At 37.9% G+C, this 26,751-nt stretch overlaps 1 protein-coding gene and 1 long non-coding RNA gene across 2 annotated transcripts; one reads left to right on the top strand and one right to left on the bottom strand.

The window, feature by feature from the left end:
• LOC118480359 lies at positions 1-21,716 on the bottom strand. The gene is made up of 2 exons (XR_004862125.1): positions 21,644-21,716; positions 1-968 (listed from the first exon to the last, which is right to left on the bottom strand). It is a non-coding gene; the product is annotated as an uncharacterized LOC118480359 (long non-coding RNA).
• On the top strand, positions 21,382-24,040 carry LOC110943099. The gene is made up of 3 exons (XM_022184856.2): positions 21,382-21,925; positions 23,043-23,230; positions 23,332-24,040. The coding sequence occupies exons 1-3, from the start codon at positions 21,517-21,519 to the stop codon at positions 23,827-23,829; spliced, it is 1,095 nt and encodes a 364-aa protein (XP_022040548.1). The 5' UTR covers positions 21,382-21,516; the 3' UTR covers positions 23,830-24,040.
• Positions 24,041-26,751: the final 2,711 nt, after the last annotated feature.

Here is a 26,751-nt window from a genome sequence, read left to right as displayed (position 1 = left end):
TAAAAATTAACACATGCAAATTTTCATTTCCAGCCCAACTGTATGGTCCTCGACCCATTTGATAAATTGCATATGAACTTCCACGAAAATATTAAACTAGATTCCAAAAGAGTTTTTGTTGACTTCATTTGCAGTCTTGCAGCCCAACTGTATGATCCTAGACCCATTTGATCATATGAACTTCAGAAAATATTAAACTTCCAAAAGAATTTTTGTTAACTTCTCATCTTCATCCCAACCACCCTAAATCCTTTTTACACGTCCGCCTTATCTTCTTTATCGCCTTCCCACGCGAGTTAGCAATGGGTCAAAACATGCCCCCACATGCGAGTTCCACAACCCGGATATACTACTCGGCCCCAGTACCCGGGGCACTTGCAACAGTGTATTCTGAGTACACGGTTATACTTGATTGAACTTGGGGGTGACCAGGTAAGACGCTGCCTCCACCTTTAGTAAGGCTGGTTCATGCTCCTCATGTTGGTGCAACCTTGTTTTAGACTAGTGTAGGTTGTTTTTTACCGCTTTAGACCGTTTGAAACTAGTTTTAGCCGGTTAAACTACACGCGTTGACACGGGCCAAGTGTGCTTTTGACCACATAAAATAACCCTCTACGAAATCTTTCTTCTACTTGACTACTTCTAGTTCAAGCAATCAAGTTTATCTTACAACAAATCTTCATTTTCCATATGACCATTATGCCCCCACCTCTAAAAACCATTACATTTCGTGTAACTACAAACTCAGTTACCTCTTCTCCAAGCAACACCGCCGGACTACATTTTCCGATCATCACCACCACCGCCACCGGCCATCTCAACCACCACCAGCCACCGTACAATGTCATGGCTCACCAGAACCATCGCCAACAGCCTCAAACTCGACAACGAAAACCTCGAAGAAGACTTATCGGAGCTCACCGAAACCCTAACTCGCCAATATCGTTGCGTATCGTCATTTCTCGCACCTAACGAGCGATCTGAGCCGGAACCGATTGCCGGAATACGCAGAGATTTTGCGGAGATCGGAGGACGGTTTCGAAGTGGAATTTCAAAATTTGCTTCGGAGTTTCTTCAGGTGGATTCGGATGATGATGATTGCGATTCAAGTGACGGTGACAGTGGTGGTGCGGTTGGTGTTACGGATGATGTGGTGGTGTTTGTTAGTGATATTGTTATGCATCCTGAAACTTGGCTTGAGTTTCCGTTACCGGAGGATGAAGATGATGAAGGTAAACTATATGATGTTAGTTGAGTTTTGAACTTGTGAATATGTGATTAGTGATTTGATTTTTGATTGGATGTGTTTTAGAAATAGAGATTGTTTACTTGATGTTCTTAGCCGATGAATATTCCAGAAAGAATATTAGCCACTATTAGGAGGGGTAATTCTAACCCAAAGTGTTTGATATGGGTCATTTTGGATTATTTATAAAATACTATGGGTGTGTTTGGTTAGAGTAATTTAAGTCAAAGGGTTGAAATGGGTTGGAAAAAAACATAAAAAGTTTCTACGGGTCCAAACGGGTTGAGAATTTTAAACGAACGGTTCTTTTAGGGTTCTTTACCTCAACCACGGGTTCACTGAGTGACGCCCACACAAGTTCTCCACCCTCTCCGGCCTCCGCCACAAACCCCCACCCACCGCCAGCATCTTCATCAGCAACGGCATCTTCATCAGCAGCGACGACATCTTTTCCGGTGAAGGTATCATCCTCACTTCATCAGCGCCGTAATTGATGGATTTGATGTATGTCTGTGTAAATGTTTTAAATTTTGTCATGAATTTGTTTGATTTTGTGGAGTTGTTTTGGAATTTGACAGGAATGTTGATGTGTACCATAAATGTTTTAAATTTTGTTGTGAATTTTTTTTTTCTAAATGTTTCAATCAAGAATCTGCTGATAAAGGACTAAAGTGGATTTATTTTTAGTTCAGATTTTGTTGTAGTATTTCGAATCTCTTGTTCTTGATTTTCAGTATTTTATTTTTCAACTGTTTTGGCCACAACAAGTGGCTTCGATGATTGAGTCACTAATTTAAATTCATAAAAGTAATAAACTTATGTCACACGTGTAAATATTTAACTTATGCATGAGTGAAGATAATATGAACTCTAAGTTAGCATATTAGTATAAGAAAACTGCTCATTTCTTCAATCTCAACATCTAAGCTTGGTGAGTCCTAGGCAGACAACTCGAAATGTTTCTCATGCGCGTGTCAAACCTTTCGTGTCGGTGAATATGAGAGTGCATCATCAACTAAACTAAACTGATGATGTCTCGGGCTGTTTGTTTACCATTTTTGCTTGTTGTTTATGTTCTATTAATGCTTTTGTTTCTGGTTGTCTACTAATGCTGAACCAGGGATGACAGCGTCTATTTAGCTCGCTCACACGCGGTTCTTTACCGTCTCAAAGCTCTCGGGCTCCCATTAATCTCCTTTTTGTGTGTTCTAGAAGTTATATTTTGGTATAAGGAAAACATAAGGAGTTTGAAGATGCCTTGAGAAAACTTAGAGGAAAGGATGCCGATGTATCCGAGGAGGCATACGAAATCCAGGTTCACATTTTTTTAAAAAAAATTCACTGCAAAAAATTACATAAAATTTGTGGGTATTGATGATGTGTTGCAACTGTATATGGGATTATATAGAAACGCTACAAAAGCTTCCTAAAGCCAAACTATTCGACTTGTTTCAAAGAAGATATTTGCGATCAGTTATTTAGAATCTAAACTTTAGATGATGATTCTGGCATTTTCATGATTCTAGTGTTTTTTTTTTTTTTTTTTTGCATTCATATCGTGAAGATTGGAGTTGGACTAATGGTCTGTCAACAATTTGGAGGAATCATTGAATCAACGGAATCTGTTTCTATACAAGCAGTATCTTTGAGTCTGAAGGTTTAGATTATATATATAACTGCCAATGTAGTGCTGATGTAGTGTAAAAAAAAAAAAACTGACCCGACCCGACCCGAAACCCGTTCTGACCCGGACCCGACCCAACCCGAAACCCGTTCCGACCCGGACCCGTTTTGACCCGAACCAAAACAACCCTTTGTTATAATTGATCCGTTCTGACCCGAGCCCGTTTTGACCCGAACCCGTTTTGACCCATGACTCGAACCGACCCGACCCGTTTTCCAGGTCTAGCCACTATTTTAGGAATATATTGAATTGTATATATCATAGTTATTAAAGGCGCGAAGCGCACTCTAGGCGCATTAGCTCCGATTAGGGCCTAGGCGATAGGCGCAAAAAAAGCGTGGGCCCAAGAAAAAAAAAGCGCACTTAAATAAAAAAATAAAAAAGTTCATTAAGGGAATAAAGTACTCAAAACCAAAACAATAATGTGACAATAGAATTCAGAATTAAATCAGAGAACAAAAACTAGAACTTAGAGAACTAATTCAGAATTAACTAATTAAAAATAAATACTGGAAAATACAGAACTAAATCAGAGAACAAAAAACTGCTGTTAATGTATTTAGGATAAGAGTAACTTGCTAGCTATGTTGTATTTGTTTGCCGGATTCTAATGAAAGTTTTTTAGCCGTGCAAAAAAATAGGATAAAAGTAGCTACCCATATATTTAGGATATGCAGTTTCTGTGAGTAGTAATGATTAATTAAGCATACCGAATTCAAATATAAACAGTTGCCAATAGTCCTACAAATACTGCAGATAATGAGGAATTTACAAATAAAAAAAAAGATTAATTATCAATGCGCTCAAAAAACCTAGGAAGTAGGAGCGCATTCAACTCGCTTCGCCCAGAAATATTGCTTAGGCGCCAAAAGCGACCGCTTTTGATAACTATGGTATATATTTTGTATATCTCGTTTCCTTATTATATGATTGCATCATCCCTATATAAGGGGGTTTGTAAATCAATAATATTCATTCAGTTTTCATAAACTTTTATGGTATCAGAGCATTACGCTCTTGGATTACCTAAACCCTAAAATTGCCGACTGTGTTCTGTTTTCGATCTCAACAAGACCCTGCTCCTCTATCAACAAGGCCCTGCTTCCGTATCAACAAGGTCCTGTTCCCTATTAACAAGGCCCTGCTCATTCACACTTCCACAGGCGATTACTTTTCACAGCCATGAACGACAAACCTGAAGCCTCTGCTGCCACCAAACCAAACACTCTGCACCCCGCCTATTCGGTTACTAATATTAACGCTAAAATCCGCACCTTAGATGGCACGAATGTAACCTATTCTAACTGGGTTAAGCTGTTTAACCTTCACGTCACCGCCTACAAAGTTGCAGACCACATTGATGGCAGCCCAGCCCCTGCAAAAACAGCTCCGGATTATGATCTATGGAAGGAACTTGATGCCCTTGTAATGCAGTGGATCTTCAGCACTGTATCGGATGACATCCTCAAACGCATCATTGATAATAATGCCTCGGCACATGATGCTTGGGCCAAGCTGGAAAAGATATACCTCAGTAATAAGAAGGCACGGGTTGCTGCTCTCGAAACTCAATTCTGCAACATGACCCTTGGTGCCTGTGCTTCTTTAGATGACTATTGTCAACAACTTCAAAGTCTTACCTCCCAACTAGCCGATGTCAACAAACCTGTGTCTGACTCTCGGCTGGTCTTACAGCTCGTCCGTGGTCTCCCTCCCGAGTACAACACTACTGCTTCATTTATCAACAACAAAGATGCTGATTGGGACCTTGCCATCTCCCTTCTCAAAGATGATGCTATTCGTATTGAAGCACAAAAAGGAGCTACCACTTCAGTCTTGGTAGCGCCGATCAGCAATACATCATCTTCACAGCCGGCTCTCACTACCTGTCCCTGACCACACACCTGAACCGAACAACAGTAATCTGAACAGCAGCAATCAGAACCGGGGACGCGGACGCGGCAGAAACAACTCTAGGGGCGGCGGTCGTTACGGAAACATAGGTGGTTCATCAGGATACGGCCGCTCTTTTTGGACTGCTGGCAACCCTTCAGCCTATAATTCTCCATACCCAAATTGGGCCTGGTGGACCACACCTCCATGCCCTTACCCAACACAAAACAATTGGCGGCCCAACCCTCCTCAGCAGTCCCAGGCCCACTTTGCTGGTTCGGGCCATTACTCATCTCCCCAGTTCGGGCCAAACCAATATGGGTATGATGCATTGTCCCCCTCTGATTTAAGTGCAGCTTTTAACAATTTGCAGATGAACCCGAATGCATCATGGAATAATGATATCATGGATACTGGGGCAGGATCGCATTCGGCACGCGACCCAGGTAAAATTGTAATTCCCACATCTTGTCCTGTACACAGTTCAATTATGGTTGGTAATGGCACTTGTATACCAATTAGTAGCACGGGCACTGGCTTCCACACCCTACCCAACCGAACCTATATTTTGCCAAATATTCTATACAGCCCACACATAATTAAAAACCTTATTTCTGTACGACGTTTTACTCGTGATAATAATGTGTCTATCGAATTTGACCCGTTTGGTTTTTCTATGAAGGATCTTTTCACTAAACGGACTCTTTCAAGACACAACAGTACCGGGGACCTCTATCCTTTCACTCCACCTGAATTACCTCCACAAGCCTGCTTCATCACCACACCATCCCTCCCTTGGCACGAGCGTCTCGGTCACCCCGGGAATCAAATTTTAGATTTATTACGTCGTAATTTTCATTTTTCATGTAATAAAGTCACTTTGTCTCATGTTTGCAACTCTTGTCAACTTTCGAATAGTAAACGTTTACCTTTTTCCGCATCAAATTCTTTTACATTTGCCCCATTTGATATTGTGCATTGTGACCTTTGGACATCACCCGTCACAAGCAAAACAGGTTACAAATATTATATGGTGCTTGTTGATAATTTTTCTCACTTTATTTGGGTATACCCACTTAAATTTAAATCCGAGGCCTTTCCCACCTTTACTAAATTTCATACACTCATTGAAACACAATTTCAAAGGAAAATCAAAACTTTTCAATGCGATCTTGGAGGCGAATTTGATAATCATGCTTTCAAAAGCTTTGCCAATCATCATGGCTTGCTATTTCGGTTCTCGTGCCCTCAAACATCCTCACAAAATGGACGGGCCGAACGTATGATCCGTCGTCTAAATGACATCATACGTGCCCTCCTCATTCACGCACACCTACCCCCTGTTTTTTGGGTCGAAGCTCTACACACCGCCTCCTGCTTACACAACATCTTACCCACTAAACGCTTAAACTTTTATACACCCACATTTGCCCTATACCTTTGGCATCCCGACTACGATCATTTACATGTATTCGGGTATGCTTGCTACCCCAACACCTCCGCCACTTCACCACACAAGCTTCACCCTCGTGCAATTCATTGCATCTTTCTCGGCTACCCCCCGGATTTCCGGGGTTACCGGTGCTTCGACCCAACCACCGGTAAAGTTCATATCTCCCGTCATGTAACCTTCGACGAATCGACCTTTCCTTATACCTTGCCACAAACACCCACTACCTACATTTTTTTAGACGACTCACCTCCTCCTGGCTTCTCCTTTATTCCATCACCACCCATTCAAACACCCGCACCTCCCCACCAGTCCACCGTCACTCCCTTTCCAATTACCTATAGTCGACGCCCTAAACCACCACCTCCTATCATCCCCCCACCTACGGCATCCACTGCCACGGCCCCACCTCCTATTACCACAGCCCCACCTTCGGCCCAAAACCCCTCGGCCCCACCTGTCACAAATCTTCACCCTATGACTACACGTTCCAAAGCCCGTTCCTCTACAACCTCAATTCACTTCACTCCCACCACCCTCTCCCCTATTCCCAAGACCTATGCCAAGGCCTTTGCTGACACTAATTGGTTAAGTGCTATGAAAACTGAATTTTCTGCCCTACAGGATAATTGGTTAAGTGCTATGAAAACCGTCGTACTGAAAGTTTTCCAAATGATTACAAAATATCCGGAACAAAATCAGCGAAATTAAATAAATCCGACGTTGAGAAATGATCATCAAACGGCTGAAAATCATTAACGACGTCGTTTAACGGACTGCCCTGAGTAGACTGAGCAGACTGAGTCGACTCAGCAACGCACTCGTCTGTCGAAGGTGAGTTAAACCGGAGAACAGATTTCGGAGATTTTTCACCTGAGTTGTAACCAGAGTCGAACGACGATGTTTTTTTGTCATTGTTGTCGTCGTTGTTGATGTTGTTTACCGGCGGTGAAACAGTAACTGGAACTGGAACAGTAAAATTTGTAAGCGCGTGGGGACCACGCAACTGAATAGCCGCGTGATCATACACCATAGCAGCTTCTTCAGCGGTATCGTAAGTCCCAAGCCATAACCTCACGCGCCGGGTCGGGTCTCTTATCTCCGCCGCCCATTTCCCCCACGGGCGTTGCCGTACGCCCCGGAACTTCTTACCGGAGTTAACTTTCAACCGTTTTGTCGCCGCCATGTCACCTTTCTTCCTCCATACAATCGCCGGTTTGTTCACATTTCTATTTCCGACATCGTTGTTAATCGTAACCTCGTTAACAAACCTTTTCACTCTTCTTCTTTTAGAAAACACTTCATCTTCATCACCGGAAGAATCAGTTGCATACGGGTCGGTAACCGATATTCTGACAACCTTTAACGACGACGTTTTGTTGAGCATTGTAATGTGGGTTTTGTGTTGGGTAAACTTAACTGAAGAAGAAGAAGAACTAACGGGTGGGGTTTCCATAGTGATGAGGTGACGGATAGTGAAAAATTGCAGTGAAGAGTGAAGACGGAAATGGTATCTCCGACTTGCTTTTTCATAGCATATCCTGAGAGCATTCACATCCAAAGAACTAAATTGTGAGTGTGGGGTTTTTAAAATATAAAGAGTATAAAAAATGGTTGTGAGTGGAGGAGAGAGAAAATGTTACTGTTCATCTGTGTATTTGGGGGGACACTGTTCACCCACTATAATTTTTAATATATATTGAAAGTGGTTGTGAGTGAAGGAGAGAGAAAATGTAATGATAAAGGTATAAAAATATTATTTAATTGAAAAGAAGAGAGAAAAAGTATTTGTTTTTAGTGAAAATATATTGATATAGGAGTTGTTTTTTAGTGGAATGTAGATACCTGCGATAATGATGAAAATCCCAAACAGATGTTTTGCAATCGGATTGTTGGTGATTTTTGAAGTTTTCATAGCACTTAACCAATTATCCTGTAGGGCAGAAAATTCAGTTTTCATAGCACTTAACCAATTAGTGTCAGCAAAGGCCTTGGCATAGGTCTTGGGAATAGGGGAGAGGGTGGTGGGAGTGAAGTGAATTGAGGTTGTAGAGGAACGGGCTTTGGAACGTTTAGTCATAGGGTGAAGATTTGTGACAGGTGGGGCCGAGGGGTTTTGGGCCGAAGGTGGGGCTGTTAAAAAAAAACACACATTACGAGTGTCAGAGCATTCACATCCCGGCCTCTAAAATTATACATACATTCCACTAAAAAACAACTCCTATATCAATATATTTTCACTAAAAACAAATACTTTTTCTCTCTTCTTTTCAATTTTCAATTAAATAATATTTTTATACCTTTATCATTACATTTTCTCTCTCCTTCACTCACAACCACTTTCAATATATATTAAAAAATTATGGTGGGTGAACAGTGTCCCCCAAATATACAGATGAACAGTAACATTTTCTCTCTCCTCCACTCATAACCATTTTTTATACTCTTTATATTTTAAAAACCCCACACTCGCAATTTAGTTCTTTGGATGTGAATGCTCTCAGGATATGCTATGAAAAAGCAAGTCGGAGATACCATTTCCGTCTTCACTCTTCACTGCAATTTTTCACCATCCGTCACCTCATCACTATGGAAAACCCACCCGTTAGTTCTTCTTCTTCTTCAGTTAAGTTTACCCAACACAAAACCCACATTACAATGCTCAACAAAACGTCGTCGTTAAAGGTTGTCAGAATATCGGTTACCGACCCGTATGCAACTGATTCTTCCGGTGATGAAGATGAAGTGTTTTCTAACAGAAGAAGAGTGAAAAGGTTTGTTAACGAGGTTACGATTAACAACGATGTCGGAAATAGGAATGTGAACAAACCGGCGGTTGTACGGAGGAAGAAAGGTGACATGGCGGCGACAAAACGGTTGAAAGTTAACTCCGGTAAGAAGTTTCGGGGCGTACGGCAACGCCCGTGGGGGAAATGGGAGGCGGAGATAAGAGACCCGACCCGGCGCGTGAGGTTATGGCTTGGGACTTACGATACCGCTGAAGAAGCTGCTATGGTGTATGATCACGCGGCTATTCAGTTGCGTGGTCCCCACGCGCTTACAAATTTTACTATTCCAGTTACTGTTTCACCGCCGGTAAACAACATCAACAACGACGACGACAACAATGACAAAAAAAACGTCGTCGTTCGACTCTGGTCACAACTCAGGTGGAAAATCTCCGAATTCTGTTCTCCGGTTTAACTCACCTTCGACAGACGAGTGCGTTGCTGAGTCTGCTCAGTCTACTCAGGGCTCTCCTGTTTAACACGATTAGAATTTAGAACAACAAAAATAATATGTTAAAAACTGCGAGACTCTGGTTCGCCTGATAGTTATGTAACTGCCCCTGTTTCTCTCTCCCCCTACCTCAAATTATATTTTATGCACAATGTCTCTTGTTGTGCAACATTAGTTCTGAAAAGAGCGCATCCCTGTATACCTACCTACCTATAGTTGAAGTAAATTTCTGTTTTTGGTATGGCATAGTGAGTTTTTGAATTGAATATCCTATCAAATATGGATTTGGTAATTACGTATGCTTGCTTTTCCTTTTACTCCAGATTTTGATCTCTCTGATGCACAACAAGAACATGTTTACGCTGTTCAACGTTTAGCACCAACATTGCGTGCTTTAAGGATCGAGTTGTGCCCAAGTTATATGAGTGAGAGCTCTTTCTGGAAGATATATTTTGTACTTTTGCATCCAAGACTTGAACGCGATGCTGCCGACCTTCTTTCAACACCCAATGTAAGTCTGCTTGGAGTCATGCTGATTCTCGTGTTTGATTAAACAAGTGGATAGCATTTTATATAGTTTATCTTTTGTGTCGGTTTAATGTCTTTATGCAGATTGTGAAAGCTAGAGCCTTGTTAACGCTTGAGGTATCTGCAATGGAGACTGTAAAACACCCCGTAAAGAGTGATGATGTTCAGATTGTAGACAAATCTGTGATTCAAGTGGAAACACATGAAGTTAAAGATGAAGACGATTGGTTAAAAGAAGAAAGCCCGGAAACTGTTGCAATTCTCATCAAGTATAACGGGGATGTATCATTTAGTGACCTTGAGGATGACGATGATGATGATGGGAACATCCCAATACATTACAAGAACGCAACATACGCCTCAGATTGTTCAACAAAAGATTTAAGAGATTCGGTACAATTGAATCGAAGCTCCATAGATCGTAAGGGTAGTGATTCATCGGCACAAGTAAGCGTTCATGACTCTCAAATGAAAGGAGCTAATGATTGGCTTGATGTTGACATTGATGTGGCATGACGTCCAAGGTTATATTTCTTTGTCTAATTCATTATCGATGAACTAATTGTTTGTGTTCGGGTAAATAGTTTGTTTACACTTTCTAAATGTGCATAGATCTGGCCATCTGGGGAATATGTGCCACTTGAACTAGTTATTATGTACTTCGCTTACAAAACTTGATATATACATGGAGCGTTGTGCATCCGACATCGCCTAGGGTCTTTAAAACGGTGGATTTTGGGTAATAAACATAGCATTAACTTAGAAAAAAAAAAAAAAAAACTGAAGGTTATACTTAAATAAAAGATAATAAAATTCTCATTATATCTTATAATTTTAAGATAAAAAATGTAATATATAAACGTTTTTTGGGTTAAGTTTTTTATATCAGACTAAATTTGAAAAAAAAGATACCCAACTAGATTTTCTTTCCAATCATATTTATTTATATTAGTTACAGTCTTGTCATTGCCTTATTAGGCTACAGTGAGCTAACTCAAACTTACACATCAGCAATCTTTAGGCGCTAAATAGTAAACACTTTGATAGTTTGATGCGAATGCCAAGAGCGGGGATGAATCAACGAGAACCCTTCATTTGGAGGGGCTAGCCCACTACGTATAGCCTTAACCATCAATTTGGTGTGAATGTGTGGATCAATAATCCATAATTATATCTACATTTTCTACGCTAAAACAATCATCTGAAATCAGACACTCTTTCAACATGAAATACTATGGATACAAACATGAAAGTTCAGTATGTATTATTCTTCAACATGAGTAAGATCATGCGTAGTGGGCGTTATTTTTTCAAAATTTGCCACCAAACACGTCCCCTCCCCACCCCTGGGCATTATTGGGCGTTATTGATCAATTTTCCCCCTAGGCGTTTTTAAATAACGCTTTGTCCACATTTGAAGCACCAGTCACATTTAATCTTCCTTTTTCTTGGCCAATAGCTTTTTTTGTTGGGTTTTTTGTTTTTATTTAATTCTCTACACCCTTTTAACATAATGCCCACATTCCCACTACACCCATTTTAGAAAAACGACCAATAATGCCCCTTGCTGACTGTACTGCCACACGGCGGAAAACACCTAAAGGTGGGGGCATTATTCACCCTTACCACTACGCATGGTCTGATAGTAATATCTCATTCCTCTTCATTCTTCAATAAAATAAAGTATAGTTACTTGTCTCATAGTAACACCAACTCTTTTGGAAATAACGTATGAACTTTATATGAAGAATATGAATGTGAAAGGGTTTTATTAACATAAATGCACTAATGTAAAAGGGTCTTGAAATCAAACACGCCCCCTCCCCACCAGGGCCGTCTCCGAAAATCTTCGAAAATATGTAGGCCCTGTGCGAAGATAAAATACGGGCCCCTAAAATATAAACTTTTTAAAAAGAATATACAAAAAAGTTTTAAATATATGAAATGAATTAAAAATTTGTGGAATCGCCCGCATGTTGCGGCGGACTGCTTTTTTACGTGGAAATGTAGATAAAAAGCACATCACACGCATATTTGGACAACGAAACATAGAAAGAAAACACGTTGTAAGGGTAAATTAAGAAAATGTAGAATTGTTACATCGTAACTTTAAAAATCGTTATTTACAATTATGTAAAACCATCGGAACCTATCCAAATTTATTTAGAAAATACACATAGTGAAAAGAGAAAAAAAATTTAAATAACCTTTTTCATAATAATGGAACACACAAAACTAATTGTAGATTGAATAATATTTTAAGAAATTAATATAATAAACAGTTTTAAACTAGATTTGAGAAATAACTACGATTACCTTTTTAAACACAAAATTAGTCAATTATGTCATTTGCATTTAGTGCATAGGTAACAAACATAAATAAAAAAATCAACTAAAAAAGAAACTATCAATACTAGAACCTAAGACCTATTTGCTAATAAAGTGACATGAGAACAACCAGACCATAAGTCTTATCTTGTCTTTTTCCAATTCAGTACTTATATATTCTAAGCTCTACAGCGTAACTTTATTAAAAAATAAAAATTTGGGCCCCCGGAGGGTTTGGGCCCTGAGCCGTCGCCCACCCCGCACCCCCTGCGGGCCGGGCCTGCTCCCCACCCCTGGGCATTATTGGGTGTTATTGATCAATTTTCCCCCTAGGCGTTTTTAAATAACGCTTTGTCCACATTTGAAGCATCAATCACATTTAATCTTCCTTTTTCTTGGCCAATAGCTTTTTTTGTTGGGTTTTTTATTTTTATTTAATTCTCTACACCCTTTTAACATAATGCCCACATCCCCACTACACCCATTTTAGAAAAACGACCAATAATGCCCCTTGCTGACTGTATTGCCACACGACGAAAAACGCCTAAAAGTAGGGGCATTGTTCACCCTTACCACTACGCATGGTTAATATCTCATTCCTCTTCATTCTTCAATAAAATAAAGTATAGTTACTTGTCTCAATGTCTAAAAAAGGGTAAGGAAACCGAAAAAACGTTAAATTTTTCTAAAATTTACATTACCGCCGGGACGTTAAGAGGTAGCGGGTGATACCCCCTATTATAAAGCTAGGTCCGCCCGTGCATGTAACATTCTTACAACTTAACCTCTAGCTTTGGTTCCCCAATGAAGCTCAATGTCTGTATAGCAGAATCCGGTATGAAGCGTTGTTTAAGCTATACTTGATTCAAGATTTTAACAAGAAGAGTTGAAGGTGGTTTACAAATGGTTGGAAATTTTTTAACCGAAAATAAACCCAAACTCAAAGATTCTTTCTTTCAATTTGTTTTCAGCCCACACGTGATGGACTTGGGCACGACAAAAGCAACATATCCAAGACTGCAACGACTCCTCTTGGCCTTTTACTATTTATTCTTTATTCTTTTAGTTGTGGATAAGAGATAAACTCCACGATTAGGCGTGCTTAACTAAGAGCAACACATGCCTCAGGCGAAATAAAAACAAATTCGTGAGCTCTTACTAAGTCAAACAAACAATATCGGTTGATAGGAGGGATCGTATGTTACATATCTTTAAATCTCAATAACACACTCGAAGTGCCAACCTGTATTGAAACCATGGCGTCTTTAACGTTCTATTTCCAACAATCGTCTATTACTCTATTCTATTGGGTTTGGAAGGAGAAATTTCAAGATATTTATTTATATAAGAGCTTATTTGCAAAAAGCCAAGTATATCAATAGGGCAAATCTCGAAAAGGTAGTTAAAAGTAAACAAGTTGATCAATTTAAAACTGTAATAGAAAATATTCATAAGTGTTTGAGGAACTCTACAGGTTGTGAGCAACAGCAAGAACTCGTCATAACTTGCAACAAACCAATCAAATTAATTTTGACTTATGCAAAGGAATGTGAGATATTAAATGAGTTATCTCTTCAATAATTCATATATTATATCTCTATACTGAAAACAAACCTTTGATGAATAGTGGATGTATGCTAACATGAGTCGTCCCCCTCTGATTGGTTCAAAGGGGTGATGGCTTTTTTGTTAATTTTTCCTCAACTTGTTTTTAGGATACATACAATTCGACGCAAAACAAAATAGAAAACCATTGTTGGTGGAGTGGTCATGTGTGCACGGTGTAGGTTTTTCACTTTTTCTTATATTTTTTTGCTAACCACTTATGCCCAATAATATGTTGGGATTAGTTTTTAATGGTTTGTTTAATTAATCTTGTTAGATATGTTGGGCTTAGTTATTAATAAGTTAGTTAATTACTTTTTTAAATTGATTTGTTAATTACTTTCTTTTCGGGATTGGAAACATATATCGGCATTCGTTTTTATTGTTTTTTATCTATGTAAACACGTATCTTCTAGCGTATTTTTCTTTCGGTTGTTATATTGAGTCCAATCATCATGCCAGTACTGTAATGAACAGAACCAATGTTGAGCAAATGTCCTCGCAACACGCGAGGAATCCTACTAGTTCCCTAAAATTACTTTTAGATTTATTTGTAGATATGTGTATGTGTAAACTTTTTAAAATACAACTACATATAAATTTACACATAAATTAAATTCATTTTGTTATAAATATTTGCTTTTATCATAACTATATGTAACATAGCTTGTTTGTTAATCAATTAATAAAAGAAATTAACAAAATAACTTAAAACCAGGCCTTCAATTATAATTTTTCTTGATTAAGTGAGTCAAACAATAAACTCGAAAACAACTGAACATATATATAGTACAAGGGAAAGACGCCAGTGTCTTTTTTACTTTTAACATGTGATCGTACCTTTTTTCGTCTAATTCTTTATAGGATAGGATGTTACAAAGTAAGAATGCTTGCTAACCACCATGATTGATACCCTTAATAGATAGTTCATTTTGACCCACATATATTTTGTTATGTTTTGTAACTTGTGTTCAATGTGTATCGTGTAGATGAAGTCGGGTGAGGGATTACGACTTCACAGTAAAATCGGGTGAGAATTGAAACTTCAAATAAACAAAAACAGTGGTGAAAAAAAGCCCACCTTTTATTTAGAGTGAATTGCAAGTTTTGTCCTTTATCTTTAGGCCATTTTGCAACGCGTTGCGGGGCGATGACCGAATAATTATCAATCAATTAAAAAAACACTATTATTGTTTTGTTAGGAAAAAAAAACTAAAACGATGACAAGACCGTAGTTCAGAGCTCAGGGCAAAACTGTAGCTTGTAAGGGTTAATGAGTGAGTTTTAGTAAGCTCCTTGACATGGAAAAAAATTAAATCCAGTAAACTAATATAAAAAAAACTTTTATAATTTTGCTAAAAAAACTAAAATGATAGCAATACTGTAATTTGAACTGAGGGCAAAGTTGTATTTGTTGACTTGGGTAAAATCATAATTTGCCAAAAGTTAAAGTGGTGGCAATACTATAAATTTGAACCGGAGACAAAATCGTACTATAACTTTGCACTAAGGACAAAATCGTTATTTTAAGCTGGGGACAAAACTATATTTTTAATTTGAACTCGGGCAAATTCAAAATTTTGAACTGATGGCAAAATCGTAATTTTGAATAGGGGGGCAAAAGCATAGTTTTATTTTGAACCGGGCAAAAACATAATTTTAAACTTAAGGCGAAATAATAATTTTTGAAAGGGGCAAAAATGCGAAATCGTCATTTTTAGTTTGGGCGAAAGCAAAAATTTATTTTGAACTGGGGCCAAAATTGTAGTTGTAATCTGGGGAGAAAATCATAATTTTGAACCGATGGCAAAATCGTAATTTTGAGCGAAGGACAAAAACGTAATTTTATTTTGAAGTGGGGGCGAAAACATAATTTTATTTTTAATGAAGGGCGAAATCGTAATTTTAAAACGAATATAAAACAAAAAACATGTTGGTCGACATAATTTTTTTTTTCTTTTCTCAGGTTTTAGCATTCACATTGACAACCTTTTTACTTTGTAAATACTTTTCTAATCGAGTTTTCCAGTCGATGTAAGACACGTGTCGACATACTTTTATATTGGATCAAAAATCGGGTCGCCCCGCCGCGAAGCGCGGGTGTAACACCCTAATTCAATAAAAAAACCTAATTCGATAAACAATTTAAATATAGTTTATAGAATCAAGACATATAACTTACATCACATCATCGAATCAATAAACGAATTAATAACACATGAGTTTGAGAGGGATATGTCGTGCGTTCATGTTTCACAGACGAAAATGATTAAAATAAATTCGCCATTTAAAACAAAAAAAATAAAAAATTAACGAGTTATTTAAAACTAATACCCACATTATATAACATCTTACCCTCTAAAATTCTCCAAAATTTTAAAGGCTCAATCTATGTTGGAACTTTTGAGATCGTTCATACTTGTGCTGGATTAGTTTTATAGTGGTTTGTAGCTAATTTAATAGTATAGGGGCTTATTTTGTAATTCCATAGAATTAGACATAATATACCAAAATTAATGTAAAATTGCAAATAATCTTTCAACTTATTTTTTATTAATTAGAGGTTATAGTAGGCTTGTAGTTCATTTAATTAAATTACTTTCCTTCATTTATTTTTATTTTGTTAATTACTTTCCTGTAATGGAGTTTTAAAATATTTTATTATGATGCTTGATTTTTTAGAGGTTAGGCTTGTAGTTCATTTATTTAAGTTACTTCCCTTTATTTATTTATATATTTATTTATTTCTTTATTTTTGTTTTAGTAATTGTTTTACTGTAATGGAGTTTAAAAATATTTATAAAAAAAGAAAGAAAAAAAATTATGCAAGGGGTAAAAACGTAAAGTTTAAATTGTTGACGAAAACTGTAAATTACAAAAGAACTTGGTATTTAAGAAACAACAAACAAAGCATAAGGACCAAAAACGTATATTACAAGAGATGAAAAAAAAAATACATAAAAAAACAAAATCACAAAAAATTAGTGCAAGGGGTAAAAACGTAAAGTTAAAAAGTTGATGAAAACTGTAAATTGCAAAAGAAGTTGGTATTTAAGAAACAACGCACAAAGCATAAGGACCGAAAACGTAAATTAAGGAAAAAAAAAGAAACCCCAAACGTTGCTAGGAAAAGACAAAAAAAAAGGAAAAAAAAAATAAAAAAAAATTGTCATCACCGACATAGCATATTTATAGTTATATAATTTTGAGATAGGGGCGAAATTATAATTTTATTTTGAATTGGGGGCAAAAACGTATTTTTAAACGGAGGACGAAAGCGTAATTTTAAACTGGAAATAAAATAAAATTAAAAAAAGGTTGGTCCAATGGGGGAGTGCCAGGCAGCTGCCTGGCACTATTCCCCCATCTTGTAATTGTATATGTAGATAATCCCACTGTTTCATATTTTTCCGACTCTTTTTTGTTAGAAATTGGTATATTACACGTGTTAGAAAATATAATATCAAATAAATAAAATACTGAAAAGTTAGTATTGAAGATTTAAGAAATTATTAAAAAAATATATTTTCTAATCCATCTAAAGTAGTTAAAGGCACGCAGTCGGGACAAAAAGAGTTGCCTAGATGTAAAAATAACGTAATTACGGGACAAGAAAAAAACGATAGTAATAATTAAAACATATAACTGTATAGAAAATTAATCATTTAGACCGCCCGTACTGGGGCGTTTTTTTTTTTTTAAATTTTCAAAAATAACGCCCTATAACGCCCCATAACCCACTACACCCGACGTTATAGGGCGTTTTAATCGAAAAAAAATTACCCCGGCGTTACAATTAAAACGCTTATTCGAAAAAAAAAATAACCAATCAACGGCTAGTTTGATTTAAATTTTTTTAACCTTTTATATATATATATATATACACAACCAAAACTCATAGGGCTGTAAACGAACCGAACGAACACGAACAATGCCTTGTTCGTGTTCGTTCGTTAAGGAAATAAATGTGTTCACGAACGGTTCATGAACACTTACCGAACGAGATTTTATGTTCGTGTTCGTTCATTAAGGAAATGAGTGTGTTCGCGAACGGTTCACGAACACAAATAAATTTGGCTAATGCGACAAAGGATAAAGATAGATGGCCCAGAGAGTAGCACTCGAACTTGAATCCCTTATTGTGTAACGAAGGTCGATTGTATTCTGGAGGTAAATAATGAGAAATGAAAGGAAAATGATGCATAAATAAGGTGAAAGTGGGTTTCCTAATTTAATTGTTGGGGAAATAAAATAAATAAAAGTTTAATAATATAAAAAGTACAAATAAAATATAAGAAAGTACAAAGATCTTCAATTAAAACACAAACATACGAACATAAATGAACGCAAATCAACGAATGTCCACGAACGTGTTCACGAACACCTTACCGAACGTTCACGAACACAATCGAACGAACGAGACCTCTGTTCATGTTCGTTCATTTAACTAATCGAACGAAATTTCTTGTTCGTGTTCGTTCGTTTATTAAACGAACGAACATAAACGAACTTCCCGCCGAACGGTTCACGAACTGTTCGCTGAACGTTCGGTTCGTTTACAGCCCTAAAAACTCATTCACTTTCAACAAAAACAACCTCAAAAACTCTCTAAAAAACCCAACCATTTTTAAAAAAACTTGATGGATTCTCCTAGTTCTTCATCCATGGTAAATTTTTACTACAACGAGTATTTTGCGGATGGCGATGGTTCGACCGATGAGGAGCTTGAGCAAGAGGCGGTTACGAGTGCTTGTGAACTAGCGGTGAGATATGTCAAGCATTCTCGTCGGCCCCAAGCAGAAAAAAATAAAAGAGGTTATATTGAAAGAGACCGACGCGCGGCACACGATCGTTTGATGAAAGATTATTTTGATGAGGCGCCGACATTTTCGAACGAATTTTTTAGGAGTCGTTTCCGAATGAGTAAGCGGTTGTTTCTACGCATAGTCGACGACTTGGAAGCCAACTACGATTATTTTAAACAAAAACCGGATGCGAGAGGGGCACTTGGATTTACCGGTATCCAAAAGTGTACGTCGGCGTTACGAATCCTTGCTTATGGTAACACTACCGACATCAACGACGAGTATCTGAAAATGGCGGAGAAAACAACACGAGACAGCTTGGAGCATTTTTGTCGCGGTACAATTCTTATACTTTACTTTTATTTTTTTTTAAACGACGAGTATGTTTAGAATTTTTTTTTGGAAGCTTATGTTTGTCTATATTTTTTTATAAAGGTATAATTAATGTGTACGGTGCGCGTTATCTTAGAACGCCTACATGGGACGACCTTCAAAAGATCTACGAGGTACATAATGCTGAGCATGGTTTGCCTGGTATGATCGGGAGCACAGATTGCATGCATTGGCGTTAGGATAACTGCCCGACTGCATGGCGAGGCCAACACACACGTGGTGACCAAAAAGGACCCACTATTATTCTTCAGGCGGTTGCTTCACAGGACCTTTGGGTTTGGTCGGCTTACTTTGGCGTGGTCGGGTCATGCAATGATATCAATGTTTTTGAACAATCGCCGTTGTTAGAGGAGTGGATTTCTGGCAAAGCTCTAAAAGCGTCGTTTTACGCAAATCGAAACTACTACCCTCATGGATATTATTTGAGCGACGGAATTTATCCTAGGTATTTGATTTTCGTGAAGACGTATAGTGGATTTCTGGCAAAGCTCCATGGTGGATTGGGCAAAAACACCTGCAAATCTTATTTCTCTATTAAATGGGATTGCAGCCATGGTGGATTGAGCAAAAACAAGTTCCGTTGCGGTTGCTGTTGCTGGGCTAAACCATTCATCCTTCATACACCGATCACCAAATCGGCTTAGCCGAGACCAAATCCATTTTCTTTTAGAGTGATTAGCTCTGTCATGCCTTGCTTCTCTGCTCCTAGCCCTTTCTTAGCTTCGTAGCCCCGTTTCTTTCATCCTGCTAAACGAATCGAATCCAAAGCCTCCTACTTGACGGATTCTTTATGCTCGTTTTTTTCCGCAACCCAGTTGGACTCTTATCACCCGAAGAAGCCGATATTCTGAACACAAAAGAAATAAGCAGGCACCTCCTAGTTTTCTTTTTGATTTCCGCCAGTAGCCAACCAATTACCTAGCAGGTTGCCATCTCCTTGCGATTATTCAATCAATAAAACTGAGTTAACAAGCCTTCTGATTTGGCCTAAATCATGACTCGTCTATGCTACCATCAATTGGGCAGCAAGATTTTGGTTTTAGGGGGTAATAGTGTTAGCGAGGTAAAACCTCAAGGGGTAAAATTGCATTTTACTCAAATAATAAACACTTTTGATTCAACATCAATAGTTCAACACCTATGAATTATGATGCTTGGATAATCACATGGTCCAATTTTAATACTACTAGCCCAAATTGAAAGTATAATAAGCTGACTAAAAATCAACACATGCAAATTTTCATTTGCAGCCCAACTGTATGATCCTCGACCCAGGGCTGGCCCTGAGAATTCATGTACCCTGTTCGAGCTCGAAAAAACGTGCCCTTAGGGCCGCCCAAAATTCTTTTTTTTAATTAGTTTTTAGAAAATATTTGGGTATTGGGCTCATTAATCTAATGGGCTAAATAGTTTAAACAATATGATTTTTTTAAGTGTGCCTATGTTAATATTTTTTTGGTTATACCCTATTAAAAAAATCTGTTTACATATATAATGTCGGATTTTTTTTTTAAAAATTGCGTGCCCTATGAAATCACGGGCCCTGTTCAGTTGTCCTCCCCGCCCTCCTTCAGGGCCGGCTCTGCCTCGACCCATTTGATAAATCGCATATTAAACTAGATTACAAAAGAATTTTTGTTGACTTCATTTGCAGGCTTGCAGCCCAACTGTATGATCCTCGACCCATTTGATTAATTGCATATGAACTTCACGAAAATAATAAACTAGATTCCAACAACTTCTCATCTTCATCATAACCAACCCTAAATCCTTTTTACACATCCGCCTCATCTTCATCATCGGCTTCCCACGCGAGTTAGCAATGGCTCAAAACATGCCCCCACACGCGAGTTCCACAACCCGGATATACCACTCGGCCCAAGTACCCGGGGTACTTGCAACAGTGTATTATGAGTACACGGTTATACTCGATTGAACTTGAGGGTGACCCGGTAAGACGCTCCCTCCACTCTTAGTAAGGTGGTTCATGCTCCTCATGTTGGTGCAACCCTGTTATTTTTTACCGCTTTAGACCGTTTGAAACTAGTTTTAGCCGTTTAGACTCCACTAGTGTGCTTTTGACCACATAACATAACCCTCTACGAAATCTTTCTTCTACTTGATTACTTCTGGTTCAAGCAATCAAGTTTATCTTACAACAAATCTTCATTTTCCGTTTGACCATTATGCCCCCCCCCCCCCCCCCCCCCCCCTCTAAAAACCATTACATTTCGTGTAACTACAAACTCAGTTACCTCTTCTCCAAGCAACTCCGCCGGACTACATTTTCCGATCATCACCACCACCGCCACCGGCCATCTCAACCACCACCAGCCACCGTACAATGTCATGGCTCACCAGAACCATCGCCAACAGCCTCAAACTCGACAACGAAAACCTCGAAGAAGACTTATCGGAGCTCACCGAAACCCTAACTCGCCAATATCGTTGCGTATCGTCATTTCTCGCACCTAACGAGCGATCTGAGCCGTCGGATCTGGAACCGGAACCGATTGCCGGAATACGCAGAGATTTTGCGGAGATCGGAGGACGGTTTCGAAGTGGAATTTCGAAATTTGCTTCGGAGTTTCTTCAGGTGGATTCGGATGATGATGATTGCGACTCGAGTGACGGTGACAGTGGTGGTGCGGTTGGTGTTACGGATGATGTGGTGGTGTTTGTTAGTGATATTGTTATGCATCCTGAAACTTGGCTTGAGTTTCCGTTACCGGAGGATGAAGATGATGATGAAGGTAAACTATATGATGTTAGTTGAGTTTGAACTTGTGAATATGTGAATCTGTGATTAGTGATTTGATTTTTGATTATTTGTTAGGTGTTGTGCTATTTGATGTTTTGATTGGATGTGTTTTAGAAGTGGAGATTGTTTACTTGATGTTTGGTAGCGCTAGTGTTGAACTGTTGATTTTTGAAAACATGTAAATGAATAACCGAATTAACCGCTTATTAATGAACCTAACCAAATCGAACAGTTAACTGTTGGTCCGGTTAATGCATAATCAATTGACTGGAAATGGTGGTTCGGTTTTGGTGTGTGGCATAACCGAGTCACCAATCCAAAGTCCAAACCGATTCGGCAATTCTATTACATGATTTTCTACTCCATTGTTTTTCTCTTCTGAATCATGATTCTATGGATTACCTGATAATTCTATGGAATACCTTGTATCAATATAGAAATGCAAATAGAATATTAACAAGATGTAGATAGTAGGACCGGCAATTCCTGACCTGTTTATGACATGAACAAACCTATTAAGGCTACAGGGTGTGGTATAAAGCCCCTAGGGGTTTTATCACACCACCTCGGCGCCACGTCACACAAGGGGCTTTAAAGCTCCTCCCTTTAACTTGCATGCAATGGTTTAAAGCTACCTATTAAACAAAATACAAAAAAAATAAATAAATAAATAGAGAGGAGATTTGATTGGTTGATAAGAGTGGGCCCCACCTTCTTTCCCCTTTAACCGGCGTTAGCACCATGGCGGAAGGCCTATAGCGCCCCCCTCTTAACAACGACGGGATGGTGGTTGGCGCCCCGGGGCGCCATAAATGTTGAGCTGGCGGGGTGGCGTTAAGCCACACCCTGTGGCCTAATAAAAAGTATACTATAAAATAAGTTATAAACGTGAGATATAAAGTAGTTAAACAAGTGGTTTTCATGTTTGATACTATGCAGTCTCTTGTTGTGCAACATTATACTGGTTCTGAAAAGAGCGCACCCCTGTATACCTACCTATAGTTGAAGTAAATTTCTGTTTTTGGTATGCCATAGTGAGTTTCTGAATTGAATAACCTATCAAATATTGGTTTGGTAATTACGTCTGTTTGCTTTTCCTTTTACTCCAGATTTTGATCTCTCTGATGCACAACAAGAACATGTTTACGCTGTTCAACGTTTAGCACCAACATTGCGTGCTCTAAGGATCGAGTTGTGCCCAAGTTATATGAGTGAGAGCTCTTTCTGGAAGATATATTTTGTACTTTTGCATCCAAGACTCGAACGCGATGCTGCCGACCTTCTTTCAACACCCAATGTAAGTCTGCTTGGAGTCATGCTGATTCTCGTGTTTGATTACACAAGTGATAGCATTTTTATATAGTTAATCTTTTGTGTCGGTTTAATGTCTTTATGCAGATTGTGAAAGCTAGAGCCTTGTTAACGCACGAGTTGAAGAACCGTTCCTGTTCAGAAAACACGTCTGATTGTAAGTCAAAGTCTCTCCCGATTGAGGTATCTGCAATGGAGACTGTAAAACACCCCGTAAAGAGTGATGATGTTCAGATTGTAGACAAATCTGTGATTCAAGAGGAAACACATGAAGTTAAAGATGAAGACGATTGGTTAAAGGAAGAAAGCCCGGAAATTGTTGCAATTCTCATTGAGAATAATGAGGATGTATCATTTAGTGACCTTAAGGATGACGATGATGATGATGATGGGAACATCCCAATACATTACAAGAACGCAACATACGCCTCAGATTGTTCAACAAAAAGTTTAAGAGATTCGGTACAATTGAATCGAAGCTCCGTAGATCGTAAGGATAGTGATTCATCGGCACAAGTAAGCGTTCATGACTCTCAAATGAAAGGATCTAATGATTGGCTTGATGTTGACATTGATGTGGCATGACGTCCACGGTTATAATTCTTTTTCTAATTCATTATCGATGAACTAATTGTTTGTGCTCGGGTAAATAGTTTGTTTACACTTTCTAAATGTGCATAGATCTGGCCATCTGGGGAATATGTGCCACTTGAACTAGTTATTATGTACTTTGCTTACAAAACTTGATATATACATGGATGCGTTGTGCATCCGGCATCGCCTAGGGTCTTTAAAACGGTGGATTTTGGTCATTCAAGACTCTGTGGCTCCAACCCTCAAAACACAACAAAAGACAAACCGTCAACAACGGTTTCGGGATGGCCTCTGAGATGTATTTGACAATCAAGTTAGTACATGTGTGAAACATTTTCGGTCTGGGTGTGGTTTTGTTTAAGGTTATATATACCAACACATTTAGGGCCGGGTTGTGCGAAAAGAGATTTTATAACGTGCAAAAGTGCAAAACATATTGAATGATTCAAGAAGTGACATGTGTATGTCTAATGTGATCCATTTGTGTCTAATTAACTACAAGTGGTTCTAGATGTAGAGTGGAGAGTTAAAAACTCCCTTGTAATAAACAGTGCATTAACTTAGAAAAAAAAAAACTGAAGGTTATACTTAAATAAAAAAGAGAGAGATTTATTCAAGTTACACTCTTTTCCCCCTTAACTAAGTTTTGTCCTACTGGGTTTTCTTAGTAAGGTTTTTATTGAGGCAACATCTTTAAACGTATAAAGTTGATAACCAAGGGGGAGTATTATAAATATATGAGTAAATTACGTTTTTAGCCTCTGTGGTTATATCATTTTTACTATATTAGCCCAAAATAAGAATTTTTAATATATCTGCCCTCATGGTCTCTATAACTAACCATTTTGACCCCTAAGTCTAGAGATCATGGGGGCCAAAATGGTTAGTTATAGAGACCATGGGGGCAGATATGTTAAAAATTTTTATTTTAGACTAATATAGTAAAAGTGATATAACCATAGGGGCCAAAAACGTAATTTACTCTAAATATATTGATATTGTGATTATTAACGCCTAAAATAGAATAGGCTTATTCTCCAAGTTTCTTTACCCTATATATATTCCATTGTATTTATTGTATGAACACACCATCAATTATAAACATCTCTTTCTCTCCCAATATCTTTTCTCATCTTCTTGCTATTAGGCTTGTTCATAACAATTCTCATTATATCTTATAATTTTAAGAAAAAAATGTAATATACAAGTCTTTTTGGGTTAATTTTTTTTATTAGACTAAATTTGAAGAAAATGATACCCAACTAGATTTTCTTTCCAATCATATTTATTTATATTAGTTACAGTCTTGTCATATGCAGTGTGCTAACTTAAACTTACACATCAGCGTAAACACTGCGATACAAACGCCAAGAGCGGGGATGAATCAACGAGAACCCTCCATTTGAAGGGGCTAGCTCACTACGCATAGCCTTAACCATCAATTTGGTGTGAATGTGTGGATCAATAATCCATAATTAATGGCGGAGCTTAACCAAAAGTTTCAAGGGGGCATATATCGTTATGTTTGGGTCGGGTCGGGTTGACTATTCGATTCAAGTCGGGTCAAATAATAATAGTTCCAAATAAAACAAAGTGTATATTTATTAAACTACCCATCATTTATAGACAAAGTTTATAACTAGAGTTAAATGTCATTTTAGTCCATGTGGTTTGAGTCATTTTGTCAGTTTAGTCCAAAGGTTTCATTTTTAGCCTGTGGGTCCAAAAAGGTTTAACCGTTGCCATTTTAGACCACTGGGTTAACTTCGTCTTTTTTTTTTTTTTCTGTTAACGAGAAGGCCAATTCGATCATTTTATATGTAATTCTGTTCACTATTAGGGCAATTCGGCCATATAAAATGACCGAATTGGCCTTCTCATTAACAGTGAAATTAACTCGGTGGACTAAAATGGCAACGGTGAAACTTTTTTGGACCCACAAGTGGAAAAATGAAACCTTTGAACTAAACTGGCTAAATGACCCAAACCACAGGGACTAAAATGACATTTGACTCTTAAAAATATTTAGGATATACAATTTAAAAAAAATAATCGGGGGACAATCATATATAATTTTAAAATTTTCGGACAAAAAATTGAAACTTATACACTTCTAACCGAAACATTGGGGTGGGCGGGTGCACCCCCGGGCATCCACAATGCTTCGCCCATGATAATTATATCTACATTTTCTACGCTAAAACCATCATCTGAAATCAGAAACTGTTTCAACATGAAATACTATGGATACAAACATGAAAGTTCATTCATTCAGTATGTATTATTCTTCAACATGAGTAAATAGTAATATCTCATCTTCTTTATTCTTCATTCTTCATTCTTCAACAAAATAAAGTATAGTTACTTGTCTCATACTAACACCAACTCTTTTGGAAATAACGTATGAACTTTATATGAAGAATATGCATGTGAAAGGGTTTTATTAACATAAATGCACTAAAGTAAAAGGGTCATGAAATCAATTTTCACCCGTATCTATTATCTTTATACAACTTCAGTTTAACATCATACTTTTCTTTTAAGCATGTAGTGCCAGAAACACGGTTTTACCTCCATTCCCCAACTATGAAACAAAGTATTCGATAACCTTCTTTTTTCCCTTTTTCAAATATGAAACAAAGTATTTGATAACCTTCTTTTTTTTCCTTTTTCAAAGACCATCTTTATTTGACTTAAATGCCACTATCACTTAAATAAGAAAAGGAAATTTATTAGTTGCTTAAGTAAAGACTACCAAAGCCGAGCCCATCCACCTTTTTGTGGTTACTAATCTTTGTTCAAGCGATTCAATGAATTTTCGATTCGTTAGTCGCGCTTACAACATTTGGAATGTTGAGTTCACTACATACCGAGTGATCCTACCCACGAATGGCATTAGCATATAGAACGCAT

This window comes from Helianthus annuus, chromosome 7 (assembly GCF_002127325.2).
Source record: "Helianthus annuus cultivar XRQ/B chromosome 7, HanXRQr2.0-SUNRISE, whole genome shotgun sequence".
NCBI classification, from domain to species: domain Eukaryota; kingdom Viridiplantae; phylum Streptophyta; class Magnoliopsida; order Asterales; family Asteraceae; genus Helianthus; species Helianthus annuus.
This window is presented reverse-complemented; position numbering and strand designations above follow the sequence as displayed.